Genomic DNA, 20,439 nt, shown 5'->3' with positions numbered 1-20,439 from the left:
CAAAGTTATTCCCTGGATCCAGTTCTTTTGTGACTGCATCATAGCATCAAATCAAATTGGTCAGGCAAGACTTCCTCTTAACAAAACCATGCTGTGTCTGAGCTATAACTGAAGTCTTGTCTAAATGATCCTGCAGTGCTTCTTTAACCAGTGCCTCCATTAATTTTCCGGGAATAGAAGTTAAACTAACAGGTCTATAATTACTTGTGTGGCCCTTTGATCCTCCTTTGTGAATTGGGGTCACATTTGCACATCTCCAGTCCATGGGTTCTTCCCCTGAGTCCAAGGAAGCTCTCATAATTATGGCTAAGGGTTTGCTTACTTCCTTTGCTGCCTCCTTTAATATAACTGGATAGATCCCATCCACTCCAGGTGCCTTTCTTGTATTTATCTTCAACAATTTCTCCTCCACTTTACTCTCAGTTATTACAAGATTCTCTAGTTTACTGCCAGAGTTTAATACACCTCTGGCATTCCCCTCGCTGAATAACTCCTCATGTGTGACTGTCGATGCAAAATATTCATTTAGTTTGTTAGCTACCTGAGAGGATTATCAACAGTTGACCCATCGATATCACGTGGACCAAACTGATTCATCCCTTTCCTTCTAGAGTTTACATAAGTAAAGAACTCTTTGCTGTTTTTCTTTGCATCCCTTGCCAAAGATTTCTCGTAATCTGTCTTCGCCTGCCTAACCTCCTTTGTAACTTGGTTACAGATCAACTTGTATCTATCATAGGCTTCTGTGTCACGTATTAATTTGTATGTATCCCATGCATTTTTCTTCTCTGCCATATATCTCATTAGTTCATCTGACATCCACTTAGGCCTAAACCTTGAACAATATTTCTTAGTTGGTATGTAAAGCCTAGTAGCTTCCAAGATAAGTTCTTTGAATGCTTCCCATTTTGAATTTGCTGTTGGTAACATCATCAGTTGGTCCCACTTTATAGAATTTAAATACTGTCTGAGTCCATCGTAGTCGCCTTTACGAAAGCAATAACCCTTCCCTTTACCCCAAATGGTAGTTACCTCTTTGAGTAAATCCCACTTCAGCACACTGTGTTCAGTGCCACCTAGTGGTTCATTTACCTGCAGATTCTTAATGCATGAAGAATCACTACTGATAATCAAATCAAGAGTATTACTCTCTCTAGTTGCCTCCCGAACATGCTGATGTAGAAAACAATCATCCAATAAATCCACAAAAGCCGTGCTAGTGTGTGAGTGACCAGCCCCCAGATTCCAGTCAATATCTGGAAAATTAAAATCCCCCATTATAAGACTCTCTGATTTACTGGCCCACTCTATTTCCCTGTACAGTTTCTTATTATACTCATCAGAGTCATTAGGCCTATAGCACACTCCTACTCTCAATTTTGATCTCCCAATGCTTATGTCACACCAAACTGACTCAACACTGCACTGTCCAGCAATATCGACTGGCTTCACTTCCTTGGATTTTATGTATTTCTTAACTAATAGCATAACCCTCCTTCCTTCCTATTCTGTCTATCCTTTCTGAAGACATTGTACTCCCCAAATTCCAATTCTGCATTCCTTATATCTGTGTGACACCACGTCTCTGAAATCCCCACAATATCTGCCTTTAATGTTTTGAGCAATACCTCAAATTCATCAAATTTATTTCCTAAACACCTGTTTTTCACATTGGTGTACATGCAAGTATACATGCACCTGTTCTTTTTCTTAGCTACCCTAACACAACCCATGTGTTTATTTGTACCCCAATGATTCCCAGCAGTCTCTGAAATATCCTGCATCTTATTTTCCAGGCTGCGGCTCATTCCAATAGAAGCAGTGCAAGAATCACTTTCACCTCTGCCAGTGGCTACTGTTAATCTATTAGTCCTTGTATCCCCCCAATCTAGCAGTTTTCCGACCCACCTAACACTGCCTCGATAGCATGAGCAAACATTCTTTCACCCTTTCTATTTAAGTGTATCCCATCCCTGTAGAAGCAGTCTCTCCTGTTAACAAGTACAGACCAGGCTGAAAAAAATTCTACCCCTTGACCCTTGCACAATCTTTCCAGGACTGAATTGATCGACAGGGCTCTCATCATATACTCCCTCCTATCGTGTCTGGGCAGAATTGCAGACACTTTCAAATTCAACCCTAATTCACGGCTTTTTTTCAACAGTAACCTGTACTTGTTAAGTAATTCCGCTGGTCTCCTACTCTTAATATCATTAGTGCCAACGTGTAGAACTATATCACCTTTTGTGCCCTTAAAAGATTATATCCGCTCTACGTCATCAACCTTTGCCCCAGGCAGACATGAGTGGACAGTGCTATGTTGAGTCAATTTAGTGTGACATAAGCACTGGGAAAGCAAAAATGAGGGTAGGAATGTTTTATAGGTCTGATGAGTACAACAAACAACTGTACAGAAAAACAGAATGAGGCAGTAAATCAGAATGTCTTATAATGGGAATTCTAACTTCCAAGATATTGACTAGAACTAGTTGATTGGTCACTCGCACACAAGCAAGAGTTTTTTGTGGATTTACTGGATAATTGCTTTCTACAGCTTCAAGAGTCAACTAGAGGGAGTAATACTGTTAGCATTAGCATTAACAAGGGCACATGATGCAAGAAAGCAAACTTATATAGCATCAGCCAAAAAAAAGAAAGGAAAAATAAAAAATAAAAAAACACACACCCTCTCCTCTTTTCACCCATCCACTCGCTCCAAATGTTTCTCTAGTTCTGCCTTGAATCTGTTTAAGCTATCAACTGCTACAACGACAGATGGAAATTTGTTCCAGCAATCAACCATCCGCTGGCTAAAGGCAAACTTCTGCACCTCTATCCTACAATTATCTTTATGCCATCTCAGGATTATTCTGAGCAAGAGGTAGAATCCCATCAGCATTGAGTGCTCAAACAATTCAAGGCTAGCCAACCGGGCTAGCCAGGTAGGTAAAGTGCCTGCCTGACAACCCAAAGGTCGCAGGTTCGATTCCCGCCTCGGGCTTGGATCACAGTAAAATGCAAAAACTTTGGGAGGTGCAATATGGCCATAGAAGCTGATGCGCCAACGACTAATACAAAAAAAAAAAAAAAAAAAAAAAATTCAAGGCTTTATATACCTCAATCAGATCACCTTTCAGGTGCCTAGTCTCCAGGCACTGTAATTTGCAATACTTAAGCATCTCTTCGTAAGAGCAACTCTTTGTCCCATGACCACTAATCTTGTTACCCTTCTCTGTACTTGTTCCAGCAGCTCTACATCATTCTTAAAATGAGGCCTCCAGACCTGTATACAGTCTCAAGGTGTGGCCTGACCATTGCCTTATACAACGGGACAATCACCTCCTTATCCCTGCTAGAAAAATTCCTGTATATCATTGACAAGACACCATGAGCTACTCTTGCAGACCATCTGCACTGCTCAGAAAACTTCATATCTGCCTACACAATTACCCCCAGGTCCTTTTCACTCTCTATCACTGTCAGTATAGTACCACACAGTTGATACATTACTCTGGGGTTACTGCTACCCATAGGCAATACTTTACATTTGCCAATGTTAAACTTCAGTGGCCACATCTCAGGCCATCTACTCAACTTTTCTAGATCCTGTTGCAGCAGCGCACTTACATTGTTAACAACCCTGCCGACCATCGTATTGTCCGCAAACTGGGACATTAAGTGATATACCATCATCAATAGCATTAATGAATACAGATAACAACAATGTACCCAACACAACCCTGGAGGACTCCACTAATAAAATTGGTCCACAAAGAGTAGTGTCCATTGATTACCACTCTGTCTTCTTCCACTCAACCATCCCTTTATCCATAGCAGCAATTTGCCTCCAATGCCACACTGCTCCAATTTGTGCAGCAGTCTTCCATGTGCAATAATATCAAAAGCCTTTCCAAGATCCAAATATATGATATCAAAATTATTCTTTGCATCCAGTTCCTTTGTGACTACATCATAGCATCCAATCAAGTTGGTCAGACAAGACTTCCCCTTAACAAACCCATGTTTGTAACAAACCGATAGGTGGAACAGGACCAGGGTATGTCTGCCAGGGGCAAAAGTTGATGACGTTGTAGAGCGGATATCATCTTTTAAGGGCACAAAAGGTGATATAGTTGTACACGTTGGCACTAATGATATTAAGAGCAGGAGACCGGCGGAATTACTTGACAAGTACAGGTTACTGATGAAAAAAAGCCGTGAATTAGGGTTGAAATTGAAAGTGTCTGCAATTCTGCCCAGACACGATAGGAGGGAGTATATGATGAGAGCCCTGTCAATCAATTCGGCCCTGGAAAGATTGTGCAGGGCTCAAGGGGTAGAATTTTTTTCAGCCTGGTCTGTACTTGTTAACAGGAGAGACTGCTTCTACAGGGATGGGATACACTTAAATAGAAAGGGTGCAAGAATGTTTGCTGATGCTATCGAGGCAGTGTTAGGTGGCTCGGAAAACTGCTAGATTGGAGGGATACAAGGACTAATAGATTAAAAGTAGCCACTGGCAGAGTTGAAAGTGATTCTTGCACTGCTTCTATTGGAATGAGCCGCAGCCTGGAAAATAAGATGCAGGATATTTCAGAGACTGCTGGGAATCATTGGGGTATAAGTAAACACATGGGTTGTGTTAGGGTAGCTAAGAAAAAGAACAGGTGCATGTATACTTGTGTGTACACCAATGCTAGAAGTTTAGTAAATAAATTTGATGAATTTGAGGTATTGCTCAAAACATCAAAGGCAGATATTGTGGGGATTTCAGAGACGTGGTGTCACACAGATATAAGGAATGCAGAACTGGAATTTGGGGAGTACAATGTCTACAGAAAGGATAGACAGGATAGGAAGGGAGGAGGGGTTATGCTATTAGTTAAAAAACACATAAAATCCAAGGAAGTGAAGCCAGTCGACATCGCTGGACAGTGCAGTGTCGAGTCAGTTTGGTGTGACATAAGCATTGGGAGATCAAAATTGAGAGTAGGAGTGTGCTATAGGCCTAATGACTCTGATGAGTATAATAAGAAACTGTTCGGAGAAATAGAGTGGGCCAGTAAATCAGAGAGTCTTATAATGGGGGATTTTAATTTCCCAGATATTGACTGGAATTTGGGGGCTGGTCACTCACACAGTAGCAAGGCTTTTGTGGATTTATTGGATGACTGTTTTCTACATCAGCATGTTCGGGAGGCAACTAGAGGGAGTAATACTCTTGATTTGATTATCAGTAGTGATTCTTCATGCATTAAGAATCTGCAGATAAATGAACCACTAGGTGGCAGTGATCACAGTGTGCTGAAGTGGGAGTTACTCAAAGAGGTAACTACCATTAGGGGTAAAGGGAAGGGGTATTGCTTTCGTAAAGGCGACTACAATGGACTGAGACAGTATTTAAATTCTATACAGTGGGATCAACTGATGATATTGCCAACAGCAAATTCAAAATGGGAAGCTTGTTTGTTTGTTTGTTATTTAGTTTTTAGGAGCATTAGCAACTTAAGGCCATATTGCTCCGGGATATGCGGTGGTCATTCCCTGACCTTTCCGCATCCTCCGTATTTGGTGGTGACGGGCTCGAACCCCGGTCTAATCAAGAAGCATGTGCTACGCACTGCTGCTCCTTCCCACCTGGCTACGGAGGCGCCAACAAAATGGGAAGCATTCAAAGAACTGATCTTGGAAGCTACTAGGCTTTACATACCAATTAAGAAATATTGTTCAAGGTTTAGGCCTAAATGAATGTCAGATGAACTAATGAGGCATATGGCAGAGAAGAAAAATGCATGGGATACATACAAATTAACACGTGACACAGACGCCTATGATAGATACAAGTTGATCTGTAACCAAGTTACAAAGGAGGTTAGGCAGGCAAAGGCAGATTACGAGAGATCCTTGGCAAGGGATGCAAAGAAAAACAGCAAAGAGTTCTTTACTTATGTAAACTCTAGAAGGAAGGGGATGAATCAGATTGGTCCACTTGAGATCGATGGGTCAACTGTTGATGACCTGCTCAGGTAGCTAACAAACTAAATGAATATTTTGCATCGACAGTCACACATGAGGAGTTATTCAGCGAGGGGAATGCCAGCGGTGTATTCAACTCTAGCAGTAAGCTAGAGAATCTTGTAATAACTGAGAGCAAAGTGGAGGAGAAATTGTTGAAGATAAACACAAGAAAGGCACCTGGGGTGGATGGGATCTATCCAGTTATATTAAAGGAGGCAGCAAAGGAAGTAAGCAAACCCTTAGCCATAATTATGAGAGCTTCCTTGGACTCAGGGGAGGTACCCATGGACTGGAGATGTGCAAATGTGACCCCAATTCACAAAGGGGGATCAAAGGCTGACACAAGTAATTATAGACCTGTGAGTTTAACTTCTGTTCCCGGAAAATTAATGGAGGCACTGGTTAAAGAAGCACTGCAGGATCATCTAGACAAGACTTCAGTTATAGCTAGGACACAGCATGGTTTTGTTAAGGGTAAGTCTTGCCTCACCAATTTGATTGGATACTATGATGCAGTCACAACAGAACTGGATGCAGGGAATAACTTTGATATTATATACTTGGATCTTAGAAAGGCTTTTGATACTGTTACACATGGAAGACTGCTACACAAATTGGAGCAGTGTACATTGGAGGCAAATTGCTGCTATGGATAAAGGAGTGGTTGAGGGGAAGAAGACAGAGAGTGGTAATCAATGGACACTGCTCATCGTGGACTAATGTTATTAGTGGAGTCCCTCAGGGTTCAGTGTTGGGTCCTTTATTGTTTTCTGTATTTATAAATGATATTGATGATGGTATATCAGGCTTAATGTCCAAGTTTGCAGACGATACGAAGGTTGGCAGGGTTGTCAAGGACACTACTGACACTATGCTGCTGCAACAGGATTTGGAAAGGTTGAGCAGATGGGCTACGAGGTGGCAAATGAAGTTTAACATTGACAAATGTAAAGTACTACATATGGGAAACAGCAACCCCAGAGCAACGTATCAACTGTGTGGTACTACACTGACAGTGGTAGAGAGTGAAAGGGACCTGGGGGTGGTTGTGCAGGCAGACATGAAGTTCTCTGAGCAGTGCAGACGGGCTGCAAGAGTAGCTCATGGTGTATTGTCAATGATATATAGGAATTTTTCTAGCAGGGATAAGGAGGTGATTATTCCCTTGTATAAGGCAATGGTCAGGCCACACCTAGAGTACTGTATACAGGTCTGGAGGCCTCATTTCAAGAAGGATGTAGAGCTGCTGGAACGAGTACAGAGAAGGGCAACTAGATTGGTGAATGGGACAAAGGGGTGCTCTTACGAAGAAAGGCTTAAGTTTTGCGAATTACAGTGTCTGGAAACTAGGCACCAGCGAGGTGATCTGATAGAGGTGTACAAAGCCTTGAATGGTTTGAGCATGCTCAATGCTGATGGGATTCTTCCTCTTGCTCAGAATAATCACCTGAGAGGGCATAAATTCAAATTGAGGAAAGACAGATGTAGGATAGATGTGCGGAAATTTGCCTTTAGCCAGCGGGTGGTTGGTAGGTGGAACAGACTTCCATCCCTTGTCGTGGAAGTTGATAGCCTAAATAAGTTTAAGGCTCAGCTGGACAGGTATTTCGAACGAACAGAGGGGTGAAGTGGAAGTGGTTATTTTTATTTATTTATGTTACTTTTTTTTTTTTTTTTTTTTTTGGCTGATGCTGCATAAGCTTGCTTTCTTGCATCAAATGCCTCTACTAATGCTAATGCTAATGTTGTGTCCGAGCTATAACTGAAGTCTTGTCTAGATGATCCTGCAATGCTTCTTTAACCAGCCTCCATTAATTTCCGTGGAACAGAAGTTAAACTAACAGGTCTGTAATTACCTGTCTCACATTGATCCTCCTTTGTGGATTGGGGTCAAATTTGCACATTTCCAGTCCATGGGTACCTTTCCTCAGTAAAAGGAGGCTCTCATAATTATGGCTAAGGGTTTGCTTACTTCCTTTGCTGCCTCCTTTAATATCACTGGATAGATTCCATCCACCACAGGTGCCTTTCTTTATCTTCAACAATTTTTCCTCCGCTTTACTCTCAGTTATTACAAGATTATCTAGCTTACTGCCAGAGTTTAATACACCTCTGGCAATTCCCTCCCTGAATAACTCCTCAAATGTGAATGTAGATGCAAAATATTCATTTAGTTTGTTAGTTACCTGAGCAGGATCATCAACAGTTGAAACATCAATATCAAGTGGACCAATCTGGTTCATACCCTTCCTTTTAGAGTTTACATAAGTAAAGAACTCTTTGCTGTTTTTCTTTGCATTGTTTGCCAAAGATTTCTTGTAATATGCATTTGCCTTCCTAACCTCCTTTGTGACTTCGTTACACACCAGCTTATATCTATCATAGGCGTCTGTCACCAGTTAATTTATATGTATTCTATGCATTTTTCTTTTCTACCACACGTCTAATTAGTTCATCTGACATCTATTTAGGCCTAAATCTTGAACAATATTTCTTAGTTGGTATGAAAAGCCTAATAGTTTCCAAGATTATTTCTTTGAATGCTTTCCATTTTGAATTTGCTGTTAGTAACATTATCAGTTGGTCCCAACGTATAGAATTTAAATACTGTCTCAGACCACAGTAGTCACCTTTATGAAAGCAAAAACCCTTCCCTTTACCCCTGATGGTAGTTACCTCTTTGAGTAAATCCAACTTCAGCACGCTGTGATCACTGCCACCTAGTGGTTCATTTACCTGCAGATTCTTAATGCATGAATAATCACTGCTGATAATCAGATCAAGAGTATTACTCCCTCTGGTTGGCCCTCGAACATGTTGCTGTAGAAAACAGTCATCCAATAAATCCACAAAAGTCTTGCTAGTGTGCGAGTGACCAAACCACAAGTTCCAGTCAATATCTGGAAAGTTAAAATCCCCCATTATCAGACATTCTCATTTACTGGCCTACTCTATTTCTTTGCACAATTGCTTATCATACTCATCAGATTCATTATGCCTATAACACACACCTACTCTCATTGTTGCTTTCCCAATGTTTATGTCACACCAAACAGACTCAACATTGCACTGTCCACCAACATCAAATGGATGCATTTCCTTAGATTTTATGTGTTTCTTAACTAACAGCATAACCCCTTCCCCCGTTTCTGTCCTGGTCATCATTTCTGTACACATTGTACTCCAAAAATTCCAATTCTGCACTGCTTATGTCTGTGCGACACCACGTCTCTGGTATCCCAACAATATTTGCCTTCGATGTCTTGGAACTTCTGGTCAAGAAGTTCTAGTCAACAAATTGGAGCAGTATGGCATTAAAGGCAAGTTGCTGCAATGGATTATGGGATGGATGAGGGGAAGAAGACAGGGAGTTCTAATAAATGGACACTGCTCTTCTTGAACTAATGTTACGAGCAGCATTCAATAAATTATCAACCCTAAGGTACTTTCCCATAGTTATATTTCAATGATTCATGATTTACCATGTTCCTATATATCTCAACTTGAATCATACTAATTTTGATTCCACTATGTTTTTCGGTTGTGCTGCTGTAACAGAAAGGAGGAAGACACCTGAATCAAATTATAGATTTGTCGAAATTGGAGAATTGTTCAGTCATCAAGTTTCTAACCAAAAGGAAATGGGCCAAGGGCCATTCATGAAAGGATGGTGGTTGCGCATGGCAACAGTGCATCTTCAGAATACCAGGTGAAATTTCAGTCAAAGCAATTCAAGTGGTATCGAGAGTCCATTAAAGATGATCCACGTCCAGGAAGGCCTGTGTCAGTGACCACTCCAGAAATGTGCCAAGCTGTATTAACCTTTGTGCTCAATGACATATGCTTAAAGGTGTCCCATATTTCTAGGGAATGTGATATATCTGAGAGAACAGTTATAACTATCCTCCATGAACATTTAAGGATGAGTAAGTTCAGAGCATGGTGGGTCCCCAGATTTTTTACCCCTGTGCAGATGCAATTTAGAGTACGGTGTTGTGAGGAGAATTTTGAGTTTTATGGAAAGAACCTTGAAACTTTCATCTCCAGAATTGTTATGGATGATCACTGGAATCCTGAGACCAAGCAAGAATCAATGCAATGGAAGCAGAAGGGTTCCCCTCATCCAAAAACTTTCAGACACAACCTTCAGCTGGCAAGATTATGGACACCATTTTTTGGGATGCTGAGAGAATTTTCTCCATTCATTAGAACACAAGAGTCACTGGGGAGTCATATGCATCCCTACTGTACAACTTAAGAGATGTCAAAAGGATAAACACCGTGAAAATCTTTCTATCTTTCTTTCTATAATGTGCTGCTTCTTCACGACAACGACCAGGGAACAGGTCACATGCTGTTGCTGCAGCTGCTTTGAGGGACTGTAACTTTACAGAACTTACCCATCCACCAGATCTGCTCCCACTGACTATTTTCTGTTTCAACACCTCAAAAAAAAAAAAAACAAAAACATACATGGATGTCGTTTTGCTGATGATCATGAATTGAAGTCTACTGTTTCTGCATTGTTTGATGGACAGAACAAATAATTTTATTTCTCTGGTATTTCCTCGTTGCCAACAAAATGAAACAAGTGGATTGAAGTTCAGGGGAGTTACATTAAAAAATAAAAACAGATTTTTGCCTATATCTCATTTCCTTCATAGGTAGGTAGATAACTTATCGAACACCCCTCGTATTAGTGCAGTCCACTGTTGTTTTCCATATTTATCAATGATATTGATGAAGATATATCAGGTGTAATTAATGTCCAAGCTTGCAGACAATATTAAGGTTGGCAGGGTTGTTAATAACAGTACGCTGCTGCAACAAGATCTAGGAGAGTTGGGCAGATGAGCTCAGAAGCGGCAAGTGAAGTTTAAAATTGACAAATGCAAAGTAATGCACATAACCCCCAGAATAACATACCAACTGTGTGGTATGAATCTCAGGTAGCAGAGAATGCAAAAGACCTGGGGTGGTTGTAACTGTGCAGTCAGAAGTTTTCTGAGTAGTGCGGACAGGCTGCCAGAGCAGGTCATGGGGTCTTGTCAATGATATGCAGGAATTCTGCTAGCAGGGATAAGGACACGATTATCGCTTTGTATATGTCAATGGTCAGGCCACACCTTGAGTACTGCATACAGGTCTGGAGATCTCATTTTAGGAAGGATGTAGAGTTGCTGGAACAAGTACAGAGAAGGGCAACAAGATTGGTGAGAGGAACAAAGGGGTGTGCTTAAGAAGAAAGGCTTAAGTTCTGCAAATTGCAGCAGCTGGAGACTAGGCACCTGCGAGGTGATCTGATTGGGGTATATAAGGCCTTGAATGGTTTGAGCAAGCTCAATGCTGATGGGATTCTTCCTCTTGCTCAGATTATGCACTTGGGGGGACATAAATTCAAACTGACAAAAGAGAGTTGTAGAATAGATGTCCATAAAATTGCCTTTAGCCCAGCGCATGGTTGATTGCTGGAACAAACTTCCATCTGTTGTCATGGAAGTTTATGGCTTAAATAAATTCAAGGAAAAACTGGACAAACTTTCTCTATTCTACAAAAGAGAGTTGTAGAATAGATGTCCAGAAAATTGCCTTTAGCCCAGTGCATGGTTGATTGCTGGAACAAACTTCCATCTGTTGTCATGGAAGTTTATGGCTTAAATAAATTCAAGGAAAAACTGGACAAACTTTTGGAGTGAATGGATGAGTGAAATGGTCCCCCCCCCCGCTGTATAAGCTTGCATTGTTGCATCATATGCCTCTACTAATGCTAATTTTGCTGGCAGGGATAAAGTGATCATCCAATTACGCAGAGCAGGGTTTCCATCTTGAGTAATGCATACAAGTGCGAAGGCCTAATTTTGGGAAAGATGTGGATCTTTTTTTGAATGGAGTGCAGAGAAGAGCAATAGCACAAAAAGGGCATCTTACCATGAAAGACTTCATTTCTGCAAACTGCAGTGCTTGGAAACTGGAAACATGATTAGAGTGTTTCAGGCTTTGATTGGACTGAGTAAACTAAATGCTGATGGCATACTTTCTCTCTTTCAGGCAACATATTGGGGTTAAAAAAAAAAAAAAACAGGATGGCTCAGAACAGATTATGCTGCCGTAACTTTTCTGTAATTTGTTTTTGTGTGAATATCTATATTTTATAGTTCTACAATTTATCCAATTATCCACACTTCAGGTTCTAGAAAGCAAGTTCACATATTTATAAATTCAAGCTAGAAATATGTTGTTTTTCTTTTCCCCTTTTCTTTAATAAAGGCACCTAAAATTCTGCCTACATATACTTTCATTTTTATACACACCCCTCCAAGTCTCTCACTCTCTAATTGCCTTAAACTCTCATCCCCACGGGGATGAGAGTTTAATGATGGCTCATCCACTTCACAAAATATTGTGAAGTGGATGAGCCATCATTTATTTCATTAATTTTTAACATGTTCTAAAGGAGTAGTTACACTTCATTACTTAACTTTATCTATTTTACCATGGCTTCATATACAGTAGACTCTCGATTTTCCGGGATAAATGGTAAAAAAACAAATCCCGGATAATCCAAAAATACATAAGTCCCCAACATATGTAGGAATACGTTCCAGGACTTCTTACTTCATTGAGTTTTACATAACTCGGGAATTACTAGTAACATATTGCTACTATGTTATTATTGACAAATCTGAATTCAGCATGATACTTGTTAAAGTTTGACCATTTTCATACATTCTTATTAGTTTAATTTTCTGATCCAAACCGATCACTTTCCTTTTGTTGGTAGATTTACTAATACCACTGTCACTTATTCTCTTAGTCGGCACCATGATAACGGTCAAAATGAAATTTTCTGTAAAGAACTTCACAGGGTTAAGGCAAAAACTCACTACATATTATCATCCTGCGCAAGCTCACATTTTACTAAAGCACATTTCTGTAGGTCACTGCCATAAAACAATAAAAACAATTTGCATTTTCCAGTTTATTGGGCTTTTCTGTTTGTGCATCTAATTATAAACAGGTAGTAAACTTGACCTTATTACATTTGCAAAAATACCAATAGCTGGAATTCAGTGGGTTTTACATTATTAAAGTGAAATGTGTCCTCTTCACTGAAATCTTCAGTCATATAAAAAAAAAACTTTAAATAAATTGTAAGAATCTTCTCTTCTTTCCTATTTTTTTGCGTGTTACTCCGATCTCACTTCTGCAATTTGTGCGTCCCGTGATCGTCGTTATTGACTGCTTATTATTTTTTTTGTTGTTTTAAATTTTACAATTAAAAAAAAAAAAAAAAAAATTTTTTGAGTGAAAAAAAATTTACGTAAATCTGTAGTTGCGTAAGTCGGGGACTTACTGTATCGAAAAATGTTCAGCAACTTTCGTAAAAAAATATGGCGATAGATAAAAAAACTTGCCATGTACTACTCTTGTGTCCAATACAATGCTTCCCTTTATTTTTTGCGATGTCGATTTTAAATCTAATAGCTTCCTTTTATTTTTTACGATGTTGCATAAGGTTTGGTCATCAACGTTATAATGGTTCATTAAAAATTTAACGGATGAACTGTTTTCAAGTTTTTGTTTAACTAAAAGTGCAACTCTTTTGCGTTTACCCATCATTTTTGCGATTTCTAAACAAAAAAAAATATATTTACTAAAAAAAAATTTGACATCCCTGACATAAATAATGAAACAAAATTTGTCTTTCTGCAGTGTGACGGAACACAACAATTGATACGATGCACTAAAACAAACTAAACATTTGGTCTTTTTTTTTTTTTTGAACATCAGGTGTGAAGACAGCAGGAGTTGCAAGATAATAGGCACATTAATCTTATAATGCCGATTCTTGTCACTTATTTACGACTTGCAAAACATCTGCCTATTCTAGTTATTACTTGAATTTTATGATTTTTGGTTGAATTTTTTTTTTTTTCTTTTTAATTTGGAGTCTTGAATATCACAGTAAATTGAGAGTCTGCTGTATATTAAATACAGTGTGTATTAATTCTTAGTTAAACAAAAGTTAAATTTTCCATGAGTTACCTGTGGGCTCAAATAAACTGTTAATATCTGGTTCTTCAGAAAATCCGACTGCTGCTAATTCCTCCATAGGCCCTGGACTACCCCTTAATGTATCACCCGATGAACTGTATATACCTGTACGTCTATGTAATTTACCACGTTCCCTATAAATCAAATGCACCAATTCAAAATATATTTTATAAAAATTAAAACATTCAAATGGCCTTATATTTCTAACTAAGAAAAAAAATTATATGCATATTAGCATATACACTGAGTAATCACTGAATTATGATAACCCTTATGAAAACTGAATGCGACTTGACCATGTGAGGTACGAGAGTGCAGAGTTAGTCGACCTACGTAACATAGATAAGGTGTCAGTGGTTCAGTAGGTAGCAAAATTCCGAGCGTGATGCGTTAAACCAGTGGTTACAACCTTTTTTAATAATGGCACCCCTAATGCACCCCTACTCAGTTTTCTTCCTGTTAGATTGGATTCTTTCTCTCTCTCTCTCTCTTTCTCTCTCTCTCTCTCTCTCTCTCTCTCTCTCTCTCTCTCTATATATATATATATATATATATATATTTTTTTTTTTTAAATAATGTTATATGATAGTTATTACAATAATGTAGCTATAAACAAAATTACAATTCGTAATACAAATTATACACACACACACACACACACACACACACACACACTGTATAATTTTATTCTTTATATAGAGGTACTAAATAAACATCAATTATAGATCGCCACAAAATTAAAAAGATACCGTATACCTTTTTATAATGAAATGAATATATAAATTTAAAAAAAATAAGTTTAAGTAACTTAAACCCAAATTACGTGGTATCCCTGGAATGTTGCTCTGGCACCCCAGTTAAACTAAGTTAAACTGGGTTAAACTAAGGATTTATCGGAGTTTGATAAAGCTAGATTGTGGGTGCTCAACAAGTTGGTGCCTCGATTTCCCAAACGGCTGAACTGGTGGGGGGGGGGGTTCGAGAGCCGCCATAGTTAAAATGTACCAGGACTGGCATCAAAATGATCAAACAACAACCTGACGGCAAAACTGCAAAGGTCAGCAAAAAGTTATGTTAGAGGTGAATGCCAGGTCCGACGACTCGTACAGGTGAACAGGCGCAGCACTGTTGAAGAGTTGACTACCCAATACAACATGGGCCAACCCGGAACAATATCTGGCATGACCATGCATCGCACGCTCGCACATATGGGCTATACCAGCAGATGACCCCTACGGCATCCTCTCCTAACCAAGTTTCATCGGCGTAAAAGACTCACCTGGTGCAAAGGGCATGCAAGTTGGACATTAGAAGACTGGAAGAAGGTGTTCTGGCCAGATGATTCACGTTATTTACTCCACACCCTGGATGGTCGTGTATGGATTTGGCGTCAACAACATGAGGCTCTTGATCCATCATGCATGGTATCAAAAGTGCAGGCTGGTGGAAGCAGTTGTATAGTGTGGGGCATGTTTCACTGGCAGGAACTTGGACCCCTGATGCATGTGGAACAACGTATCAGTGGTTTCTGCTATCTTCAACTGCTTGCTGACTGTGTACACCCCACTATGTTACACTTTTTCCCAAATAGCGATGGTGTCTTCCAAGATGACAATGTGCCGAGCCATCAGGCACTTGTTGTGCAGGAATGGTTTGAGGAACACTGGCCTCCGAACTCCTCCGATATCAATCCCATAGAGCACTTGTGGGACACTAGGGAAAGGCATGTCTGGATACACCAATCACCTCCATACCTGCATTGCTGACCACATTACACACAGCTTGGATGGCCATAGCTCCCGAACACTTCCGACATCTTGTTGCATCAATGCCATGTCGGATAGCTGCTGTACTGAGGGCAAAAGGAGGACCTACGAAGTATTAGGTAGGTGGTCATAATTGAATGATCACTCAGTGTACATATATATGCTAAAAAATAAATCCTTACATAAATCATTAACATGATTCATATTTTACAGCAATAAAATATGACCTCTTACTTTATTTTTAGTATAATAATGAATTTAAAAAATACTTCAACACTACATATGTTTGCAAATTTGTATAGCTTATTGTATATATTTGTACGTTGGGAAAAAAAAAAAGAAAAGACAATAAATGCAGAAAATTATAATTTATTATTTCTAAATGTAAAGTTACTACTAAATAATTTCCAAACAGACAGGTAATCTTGATCTATATTACAATACAGGGGAAGGGGGAAGTTATTTAACTATTTGGAACTCGCAGGTATCAATTTGGTACCTTAGTGAATGAACAGAAAATGAACCAGCCAATCAGGAAATTTTTTAATTCTCAGCAACATTTTGTTTAAAGAAGATTCAACATTTAAAATCCTCATTAGACTCCATTACCAAATCAGCCACATGAGTAAAAGCTGTTCCACACAGCACAGTGGCAAAACTAATTCATCATCACAACAGAAATCCTGTACTGGTATTCAACTCTTGACTCAATCAGGAGTAGCAAATTTAATTTCAAGCAACAATTGGTACTATAAAAATTTGCAAACATACTTCATGTGAAATGTCTCTTATTAATTTAATATTAGCCCTTATTCTCAAATAATCTCACCCGATACGTGTTTTTTTTTTTTTTTTTTTTTTTTTTAAATGGAACACAGGCTAGTTGTAAAATAATTACACTGATCAGCAAAAAAAAACCCATTTTTTTTTCCGCTCCCTGTTAAAATTCAGGGTGATTCTTGTAGATTTGACATTGCTGAATTCAAATATGCCAACCATAGTGCTGTAACACCCGCCAATTTTAATTTTAAGGGAGAAGGGATTAAAATTAAAACTATGTTTCTAGTAAAAAAGATTTCATACATTTTAAGAAAATGTTACATACTAAATATTTAACAATGGGTCTATTAACCTTATTCTATTTACAAAAAGTTTATCTGATAACAAAATACTTATTCTGTTGTTTTTTGGCTTTTTATAATTGTCTATTGGTGTCTCCCATATGAGATTACAACAGTAATCTGCCAACATTTTCCCTGGTATCTTTTTCCATTTGAGAAATATCTTGGTGAAACCTTTCACCATGTTCATCAGAGACCACACACAAGTTTTCAGGGAATGCAGGAAATGAAGCTTTAATGACATGTTGCATCCCAACTCTCTGCATGCTAAAATTATTAGCTCATCCACAACTTCACTATAATTTTGTGATTTCTCATTGCTTAAAACATTTTAGCAGATGTTTTCGGATGCTTCCAGGTCTTATTTCTGTAGCTTTAATTTTTTAGTGAATCTTGGAATAGAAGTTTGATTTGAGGACCCACAAAAATTCACCACAACCAGTAATAAAGTGACTTTATTGTGCTAAGTGAATTATAAGGTATACAAACTCACATCACAATATATAAGAGTGGAAATGATTCTGTTTCAATCTAGCCATCACATCTAATTAAAGTTGGTTAAAAATATATAAAGGTACAAAGATAAACCTTGTTTAACTTTGTACCTCTGCATTCAAAGTGAAAACTCACTTTAACTTTGTGTAAAAAGTTAAAGTGACTACAGCATTTTGTGAAATGGTGATGTCCATGCACATCCAACTCCTAAAGCACAAAGTCAAGGTTGGATACACACAAACAAAATAGGTTCAATCTCCTCCAGCCACATGTTCCCCAGCCACGTGTGGATAGATAAATAACACGTAGAAACTGATAATATGTAATATGTGACCTTTTGTGACACTTTTAGAGGACAGTAGTCATTAAATGGATGATTACTGTCCTCCAGTTTAAAACTCATTTTTAAATGTTCGAATTTTTTTTTGTCCCTTTGTAATTTCATAATAGATGTGCTTATTGATATTAAGAAAAGGAACACCAATATACCATGTGGATAATTATAAATTCATTTTTAAGTTTCTAGAAGAAAAGGACAGCCATAAATAATCATCTAATGTGCAACACTGATAGAATATTTTATCAAGCATCAATGGTAATTATTTTATCGATGATGATAGAAATATTGAATATTTGTATCAAAATTATGATTATTCTAACAATCAGTAGATTATCATTTATAGAAGGTTCATCATGGAATAATTTGATGTTCAATACTAACAGAATATTTATTGGTATTTCATTTTTGTTAAACACAGAGTAAAGTGACATATGGCTTAGTACAATCGTATCACTTTTATATGTAGCAAATTACCCCAAGTAGGAAAATGGCACCATTTTAATTATATCTCATATTGTGAAAACCTTCACAACGAGTTGCCATGATATTGCATTACCTCAAATAAGTAATGCTTCACCAATGGAAAAGACTACTGTTACTTATTCTCAGTAGATACCACCACCTAGAAGGCACCAATCGAAGGTTTCTTGGCCCCCTCTTCTTGGGTAGTTTGCTATGTATAAAAATGATGCAATTGCACTAACCCATACGTCAGTAAACTCCCATGTAGCTTGGGGCTCTTGCTCAAGAATGCATTTTTGTCTACACACTGAGTAAAGATATTGGTTTCCATGATATGTGAACTATATATTTTGAAGAAATATTTCTTTTGAGAAATAACATTTTGTTACAGTAAATATAGGTTAGGTTATGTTGTGATAGTTTAATTCATCATCTGTACACTCATTCATCCACTATGACAATTGTGCTTTATTGTCAGCACTAAAATCATCTACTCTAATTCTTACAGAAGACGACATGGCAAAATCTATTTAAACAAATAAAATAAGAGAAAAAGAGGACACTGCACTCTAAAATCTAAGTAAAAACTGAAATTGTAACAAAGATAGAAAAAATAAATGTCCTAAATAAAATAAAAAAAATAAATAAATCAACAGAAAACCAGAATGCAGTATGTGAAATGGAGAGTAGAATCATAATATGATTATTCACATGAATGACTTTGTCTGCCAGGCCAATTGTATGCAAATTACTCATAAAACTAACCATCAGCTGTCCTTGATTTACACAGAAACAAAAAAATTATCTTAAGGCAGGAATGTATTAAGAGCTGCACAGCTGTGTGCAATTACTAGTTATTGGCACCAATTTAAAAATTCCATGGACAACTACCGTCAGTCATCCACAACATTACTGAAGGGTTAAATAACGAGACTACATGCACAGCCACTAGTTCAAGGCATGGCGATTGACCTTGAACCTTTCCCTGGTTGTCTGCCAAGTCACATTCCAACATACCCATTCACTTTGCAGTGAGACCAAGTGAATGAATGTGTCGCCATACCTTGTACCATTGTGAAAAAGGATTTGATCTCACTTCTTGTTTCAAAGTTGGGATGCATGATAATTACTGTCTGATTGATGCACTTGTTTCCATCAGATACACTGGTCTCTTGTCCAGTATACATACATACATATGACCAAGTAAAATAATTCAAATATGATAGTTGAGTACCTTTTACTGATTATACATACGAAATTCAGTTTATATTTTCTCACTAATATATATATATATATATAAATTAACTTCAAGAAACTAAAAGCATGCTAGCTAATCTTTAGATAATTCATAATAACATGTGTTTATTAAATTTAAACCAATAGGCAAGTTGCTAAAAGAATTAATAAATTAACATTCAAAAAAATAAAAGAAAACGTTTATTTCATTGAAACTATATCAATGCATTAATAATTCTTAACATTCTACAATTATAACCTTTACAATAAATAACAAAGTAATGTTTGTAATTAACCTTAATTCATATGAATTAACATCATCCAAATTATTTTATTAAATATTTTAAAACACTTAACAATTCTGCTTTCACTGTCGGTTTTTTTTTTTTTTTTTTTAATCTTCATAAGGATGATTCAATGATACGTCAGATGATGGCAAAATATCCATTTTAAGCCAGCGTTTTGCTGTATGCAAATTAAGCAAACAGCAAAACATACATAAAAAAATAAACCAATTATCAAAGTAGTACACTTCCAAAAATGTGACCTTGAGAGATACAGATCAATTGATTTCACAATACCTTTTTCCCGAAATATTATAGTCACTTCCAAATCTTGTTTAACTTCGTACCTTTTTATTTATTTAATCAACTTTAATTATGACTGATGTCATGATTCAACACAGAATCCAGAAACAATGTCAATATTATGTAAATTGGTATGATCCTGAGACTTGTACATAGTAATTCACTGATAATTCACTTAGTAACTTACCGATTCACTTTATATATCTTGAGTACTGTATACAGGTCTGGAGGCCTCATTTCAAGAAGGATGTAGAGCTGCTGGAACGGGTACAGAGAAGGGCAACAAGATTAGTGAATGGAACAAAGGGTTGCTCTTACAAAGAAAGGCTTAAGTTTTGCAAATTACAGAGTCTGGAGAC

The 20,439-nt window shown here is 37.8% G+C and overlaps 1 protein-coding gene across 5 annotated transcripts in view; it reads right to left on the bottom strand.

Moving 5' to 3' along the window:
- The window catches only part of LOC150080216 (histone-lysine N-methyltransferase 2C-like), a 1,301,638-nt gene that overhangs the window by 1,163,753 nt on the left and 117,446 nt on the right, over nucleotides 1-20,439 (bottom strand). For all 5 annotated transcript variants that reach the window (XM_090381514.1, XM_090381519.1, XM_090381517.1 and 2 more), the window contains exon 7: nucleotides 14,065-14,207. In XM_090381514.1, the coding sequence (XP_090237640.1) occupies nucleotides 14,065-14,207 (143 nt within the window). The remainder of the gene's footprint in view (nucleotides 1-14,064; nucleotides 14,208-20,439) is intronic.

Source organism: Mastigoproctus giganteus, chromosome 9 (genome assembly GCF_048544385.1).
Source record: "Mastigoproctus giganteus isolate SK-2022 chromosome 9, ASM4854438v1, whole genome shotgun sequence".
NCBI lineage: Eukaryota > Metazoa > Arthropoda > Arachnida > Uropygi > Thelyphonidae > Mastigoproctus > Mastigoproctus giganteus.
This window is presented reverse-complemented; position numbering and strand designations above follow the sequence as displayed.